Source organism: Anthonomus grandis, chromosome 13 (assembly GCF_022605725.1).
Source record: "Anthonomus grandis grandis chromosome 13, icAntGran1.3, whole genome shotgun sequence".
Classification (NCBI taxonomy): Eukaryota; Metazoa; Arthropoda; class Insecta; order Coleoptera; family Curculionidae; genus Anthonomus; species Anthonomus grandis.
Genome location: NC_065558.1, coordinates 14,425,984 through 14,433,277, shown reverse-complemented (window position 1 = coordinate 14,433,277; position 7,294 = coordinate 14,425,984). Strand labels below are relative to the sequence as shown.

Sequence of the window (7,294 nt, the reverse complement as noted above, 5' to 3'; positions counted from 1 at the left end):
AAATTTAAAAAAAAATTCCTTATAGTTTTTTTCAAGAATACTAAAATAATAAAAACATACTTAAATAAAATTTAATAATAATTTGATTATTTATAATCCAATTCAAAATTTTAACAGCTTTCATATTTCTAATCATAATCTAAGAATATTAGTTATTGTTTGATCTCCAAAGATTTAAGGTTTATTTTTTTTAATTAGTTTAAAATTATGTTAGTAAGTATAATATTTTAAAATTTCTAAAACTAAACACGATCTTAAAAGACGTTTCCTGGCAATTGATCTAAAAAAATACAAAATAAAATAAATTAAATATTTATAATCCTGCTCGATATTCTTAACCTTAAATTCTAAGATGGATTATTAAACTTTAAAAAATTGTCATTTTTTTTCTATTACGTTTAAACTTAGACAAAATCAAACTATCAATTTTTTAAGTTGATTTTTGGAATAAAACTGAAAAATTCCTTAAACAAATAAAACACTCGCATAATCATATCAGTATTTATTAAAATCATTATATATTGCACATAATAACCAGTTAACAACCAAACAGTACAACATCTTTTTATACATATATACAAGAAAACAACCCCAGCAATATACCCAATAACTACAATTCCCCTCTTTAGAAAATAAATCGCCATCGATAAACCTAATAGACTCGAGAGATGACATAAACCCTTACAGATCTTTCTTCGCCTCCTTGTCATCATCATCCTTATCTTGATGTGCGGTCATATGTCTGGTCAGATGATGTCTCTCCCTAAACGACTCTCCGCATACCGGACATTTCAATTTCTCTTCTCTACGTCTCTTGTGCATATCCCCGGCCTCGTTTTTATGATGTGACCTCATGTGATATACCAAATCCGAGGTCATCCGAAACGTTATGTTACATTTGGCACATACATTTTGCCCTGGCAAGCTAAGGGCGGCTAGGGAGGGCGGTAGGAGTGAGGTCAAGATAGCCGCGGCGGGACTTCTGATGTCCGGAGTTAATTTGAGGTCGGTTTTTAGTAGATCTTGATGATTTGGGAACTGCTGATAGTTGTAAGTCAATTCGGGACGGTACATTGCTGGTCGGAATTTCGGCATGAGCTGGTGCTCTTGTTGAGGAAATTCTGGCATGAAATTTGCTGGGTACATGCCTGGGTTTGCTTTGAAAAGCATATTTTGGGTATATGGGAAGTTTCTGTTGATTATGGGGGGTGATGGGCTTAAGGAGCTTTGATAAGTTAGGTCTGGGCTTAAGGATAAGTTTGGTGACATACGAGGGCTCTCTTTTGTTAGGTTTACTTTGGTGAAAGCACTTTTTTGTTCTGGATTGCGTAAAGGTTCATATTTAGTGTTTTTTATTAGATTGGGATCGTCAAAAATCTGTTGTTTTTGCGTGAAAAATTTCTGATGGTTCACCTTCACCTCTTCAATATCAACGTCCTCGTCTTCATCGTTGTTATTGTAACAAGTCACGTCTGGTTCAAAACTGGCACTTTTCACAATTTTCGTCGCTTTTTTCACCTTGTCATCGGGCAACATTAAAAAAGCAACATCAAAAGGTCGTTTAACAGATTTCACTTCAGTTTCGCACTTGATCACAGTATCACCACCTTTCCTATGGACATCCATGTCGACCGAAAGCTGAACAAGTAATGCGAAAAAGCATACAGAAAGCTCCCTCAAAATATTGCCATCCCCCAAAAACCAGCTGTGAGTTCAGTTTATCCCACCTTTATGCCAGAAAAAGACAGCGTAAACCGGCAATAAACAACCAAAAGCGAGAGGGAAACAGAAGAGGGTTTTATAAAGCGTATTTTGTTTTACAACCCGAACCTTCCTATAGGGGTGAACGTAAGTTTCGGGGTAACGAACAGACCAATGGAGTTTTAGGGGCGTGGAAATACGGTCGTCCAATACGGTTTTCAGTGTGTACGTCGCATTAAAATCGCGCAAAACGATTCAAAGTTTTTTTTATTTCCATTTAACGAAATGTCGATATCGACAGATTGCGGTGGTATGGGCTCTAGTTAAGTTTTTAATGCGCAATTATTATGATTATGTTCGCTGGTTATTTATCGGGGACCTTCTGTTAATGTGCCTGATTTATTATAATGTGCAATGCAGGTTATTATTTTAACTAATTATTTTAAATATTTTGGTTTTGGGGTTTATTAATGACCGGTAAATATTTTGGTAAAATTAACATGTTTTATATTTGTATCAAAATTTATCTATTTCACCAATATTTTTTTATTTAATATATTTTTGTGCAGTTTAAAGGTTTATGGGCTTTGTTCACAATTGTTCATATATTTATACAAACTATATGATATTTCGTTTAGAACTTAAAATTATTTAAAAAAAAATTGTGCCTAATTTTTCAAAAATTTGTTCTTAATATTCTTATTTCTAAATGAAAAATAAATGTTTATGGAGCATTTAAATAAAAAAAATCGTTGTCAATTATTAATTTGTACACTTTTTGAAGTTTATTATCTTTTATCAAATTTATATATTTTTTCCTTTAATGGGATTAAAGTTTTGTTTTATAAATAATATGTATATCAACAATTTTTTTGAAACAAAATATTTTAATATTTACTGACAAAAAATCTATTATAGAATTATTAGAAAAAAACGCGATATCCTTTAAATATATCTGGATACAAAGATTCATTGACAATCAAATTAGCTTATAAATGAAGCCAGATAAAGCTTCCAGAAGAGCTTCAAAGGTTGAAGAAAATCAAGGCTATGTAGCTCATTGCTTAGTTTAAATGTTCAAGAAATGAATTAATGTTTGGCATAATTTGTCCTGTAAAAAGGCGCACGGATAGTTTAGAGGGAACATGTAGTGCGAGATGGTATTTGTGAAGTAAGATATGGACGATCAATGATTGAATGCACTAACCTATAGAGAAATTTTAGGGCTTTCTGCTTTCTTCTTGCTGATAAGGTTTCAAGATCAAGGATTAAGCAGAGAGTCTTCTAATAAATTTCTTGATCATTGTAAAAGCTGTAGAAAATTTACCTGCAAAATTTACGCTAAACTCTTTCCAACCTGTGAATATGAAACGTATAGTTTGGGCTCCAAATAGGGAAGACATACTTTAATGAAGGTACTGTGATTAAAATTTCTGGTACTACATTTAATGAATCCTAGGAACTTTATAGATTTATCGGTAATGTGATTCATATGTACAGTGAAGTCTAGGTAGGAATCACATAACGGTCCTAAATCTCTAAACATCTGTTGCACATAATCTAAAGGAGGATGGTTTATATGATAAATAAAATTACATGATTGTTTTGCCTTAGTAAGTTTGATGACTATACTCTATTTCCTTTTTGGTGAGAGCACAGTGCCTCATTATTTGTGCAGAAGTAGCATAAATATAGGGTAAGTCTTCCATTTTTCTACATGTAACAAAATGATAAACCAGGCTGTTTTTACCAATTTTAAGTGGACAAGTCCTGTATGGTCTCAAATTCAATAGGTCGTAAAATTCGGAACAATGGTTTCGAGTTCATTTTTATGACAAACGGGTTGCCAGTGTCGTCCCAACTATGGATATTGATTTTAATTTTTAAGTTAAATAATTATCTGTTATGAAAAATGTATAAATAATGTTGGATTTTATCTATTATCTATTAGATAAAGATTTTTAGAAAAAGTATGGTTGGTAGGTATAACCTATATTTATTAAATTAACAAGAAACATTTCTTAAAAGCGGAAAAGCCTCATTATAAAACTATGGCAAATAAAATGAAATATAAAAATTTGATTAATACCGCAATATGATTGTTTTTTAAATGTTTAAAAAATTGTTGTAAAATTTCATTTTTTTAATACCAACCAATAAAAAATGCAACTCTCCAAACATATCTTGTCATTTATAAAAAAGGTACATAAATATAAGGATCTTTTAATTTATTAACCATATTTACATATGTTAGTATAAAAATATTTACGAAGTATACAAAAAAAAATCAATTTATAAATCACACATTTCATTACTCTCATTGTTTTTATCTGAATCAGATATTCTCACTGTTATAACTATATCCCAGTTCAACCCAACCCAAAAACATAGTGGTCAAATTCTCATCCGCAGCTAAAAGAAACGAATTTATTAATGCCGCTAAATTGAAAAGAAATCACGGGTTAAAGGCAACAGACTTAGGATTTGAACATGGCTCAAAAATATTTGTTAACGAACACCTTTCACCCTACTATAAGCAACTTCACAAGAAAGCTAGGGAATTTTGTAAAAATTCTAACTTCAAATTTTGTTGGGTGAAAGAAATGAAAGTTTTCATAAAGAGGGACGAGAATAGCAAAGCCATTAATATTATTAATGAGCACACTCTGTCTTCCTTGCTAGCATCACTATAAACCATATCTTCTAATTAGTACTTTTGTGATTTCTTGTGCCAACTTACAACTTTTCTTTTTTTTAATGACTTCGTCTCAGCAATTTTTTATTTACTACCAAAACACCAGAGGCCTTAGGACAAAGACAGTAGACTTTTATCAGTCCGCCTGCACCTGTCTATACGACTGTATCTCAATAACCGAGTCTTGGTTAAATCCCAACGTTCTGGACTCGGAGCTGTTTCCTGACAACTATAATGTTTTTAGACTTGATAGGAACGCTAACATTAGTGGCAAAAGTGATGGTGGCGGTGTCTTATTGGCGATTCGTGACGTATACCACACGGAACTTGTCAATAAGTGGTGTAATTATAACACAATAATCGAAGACATATGGGTGAGCGTTACTATAGAGGGGGACAGAAAATTATTTTTATGCACTGTTTATATTCCACCTCATGCGGCAGTAAATAACTATCTAAACTTTTTGTCTAAACTAGAAAATATTATAAGCACTAACATTAATAGTTATTTTTTAATAATGGGTGACTTTAATCTACCTAATTTAATATGGTCACAAAAACCGAATGTTAAGGATTTATTGCCTATCAACGCCACTGATCCTTGCAGCAAAGCATTTTCTGATGCTTTTTACTTTAATAATCTAAAGCAATTTAATCACGTCTTCAATGCTCGTGATAAAATTCTGGATCTTATTATTTCTAATTCTACAAAAGTTATTGTAAATAAAAGTATGGATCCATTTGTGCCTGAAGATAGCCATCACATGTCTTTGGATATAAATGTTAATTTAATATCGGAGAAAAACATTATTAGTAATTCATATACCAAGTTAAAATTTAATAATGCCAATTACGACACTATCAATGAAATTATTAATTCTACTCTAACATTGCATGTTTTTATACTGTTTTAGATAACATTGTTATTAACCACATCCCTAGAATTAAGATCAATAAGGGACAATACCCTCTATGGTTTTCCAAACACACAATCTATCTAATTAAAAATAAACAAAAGGCACATAAAATGTGGAAACTGTACCGAAGACAATCTGATTACGACAACTTTTCAAATTTACTCAAAACAGTAAAGATTAATATACGCAATGATTACAAAGATTATATTTATAAAACAGAAATAAACATTGTCAAAGACGTTAAATATTTCTGGTCATTTTTTCACAACAAAAAAAACACTAAAAGCTTACCAATAAAAATAAAATTTAATGATCAGGAAGCTTCGAATTGTGTTGACATTAGTGAACTCTTTTCTAAGTATTTTAGTGGAGTATTTGAACCTTCTGATACACCAACTTTAATTGAGCCTAGTCAATGTCAAGAATGTTTTGTAGTTAACAATATTGATATAAATGACATTAAATCCGCACTTATATCTATGGATCCTAAAAAGGGACCTGGTCCAGACGGTTTTCCTTCATTTTTTTTGAAGTCTTGTCCTAGCTTGTGCGAGCCTTTGCATATTTTGTATAATCAATCTTTATCCAGCGGCATTTTTCCTAATATTTGGAAAACAGCTCAAATTGTGCCAGTATTTAAATCTGGAGAAAAAACTTATGTACGGAATTACAGGCCTATTTCCCTACTTAGTCACTTTGGTAAACTTTTTGAATCTTTGTTGTTAAAACAATTATTCTTTAAGGTCAAAGAAGCTATTGATGTTAACCAACATGGCTTTTTCCAAAAAAGATCGGTAATAACCAACTTAATACCATTTATTCAGAGTATAAACGAAAGTATGGATAGTGGTCTGGAAACTTGTGCCGTGTACACTGACTTTTCCAAGGCTTTTAATAAGGTACATCATCCTACACTTTTCGTGAAGTTGGAGAATTTCGGTGTGCACGGGGCCCTGCTCAAACTCATTAAAAGTTATCTAACAAATCGCTCTCAGTACGTTGTCGTAAATGGAGTAAAGTCTTCTTGTACAACCGTAACTTCAGGAGTACCGCAAGGTTCTCACTTGGGACCGATTTTGTTCTCAATTTTTTTAAATGACATTGGTCAATGTTTCTCTACCTGTAGATATCTTGCATATGCAGATGACCTAAAAATCTTTACAACAATCAAGAAGGTATCAGATTTTCGTGCCCTGCAATCTGATCTTGCAAATTTTGAAAGGTACTGTACCTTAAATAAATTATTTATTAATCCAGAAAAATGTCATTCTATACTTTTTAGCAGAAAACTATCTCAGACACAAAACAAATGTGATGTCTATCTCGGGGGCACTATCCTGAAGTATGTGGAGTTTATTAAGGATTTAGGTGTGACGTTGGATTCCAGACTGCTCTTCGACGTTCATATAGAAAACATTGTTCAGAAAGCTCTAAAAAATCTAGGTTTTATAACTCGAATTACAAAGGGTTTTAGTAATCAATCATCATTAATATTATTATATAATGCGTTCGTTAAACCTACTATAGAATATGCGACAGTGGCTTGGAATCCGATGTATCACAAATATATTGACCAAATTGAAAGAGTTCAACGAAAGTTTGTAAATATAGTAAATTTTCGCTTTAATAGACAGAGACATTTTTTTACTTACTATGATAACTTAAAATTTTATGGTATGAAGCCCTTAGAGAGTCGTAGAAACAATTTTGATTTAATATTGATTTATAAAATTATTAATAATTTAATAGACTGCCCTTTCTGTCTGGAAAATTTACATATCAACGTTAATCCTTATATTTTGCGTAATAGATCGACCTTTAGCATCTCAAGATATTCTTCAAACTATTTGTCTAACTCTCCATTGTTCAGATGCGCCCGTAGTTTTAATAATTTTCAAGAAACTAATTTGAATGATGATATATTTTTCTCCAGTATGGCTTCATTTAAGCGATACTTAAAAAATTCTACCTAATTTCGTAA

At 31.6% G+C, this 7,294-nt stretch overlaps 1 protein-coding gene across 1 annotated transcript; it reads right to left on the bottom strand.

Annotated features, from left to right (window-relative positions):
- Positions 1 to 487: 487 nt before the first annotated feature.
- On the bottom strand, positions 488 to 1,629 carry LOC126743919 (zinc finger protein 488). The gene has a single exon (XM_050451198.1). It carries the CDS (start codon positions 1,624 to 1,626, stop codon positions 682 to 684), a length of 945 nt encoding a protein of 314 aa, XP_050307155.1. The 5' UTR covers positions 1,627 to 1,629; the 3' UTR covers positions 488 to 681.
- Between the last annotated feature and the right edge of the window lie 5,665 nt (positions 1,630 to 7,294).

Coding starts and splice junctions, on each gene's coding strand:
- LOC126743919 (XM_050451198.1), bottom strand. CDS start 1,626: ATGGATGTCCATAGGAAAGGTGGTGATACTGTGATCAAGTGCGAAACT.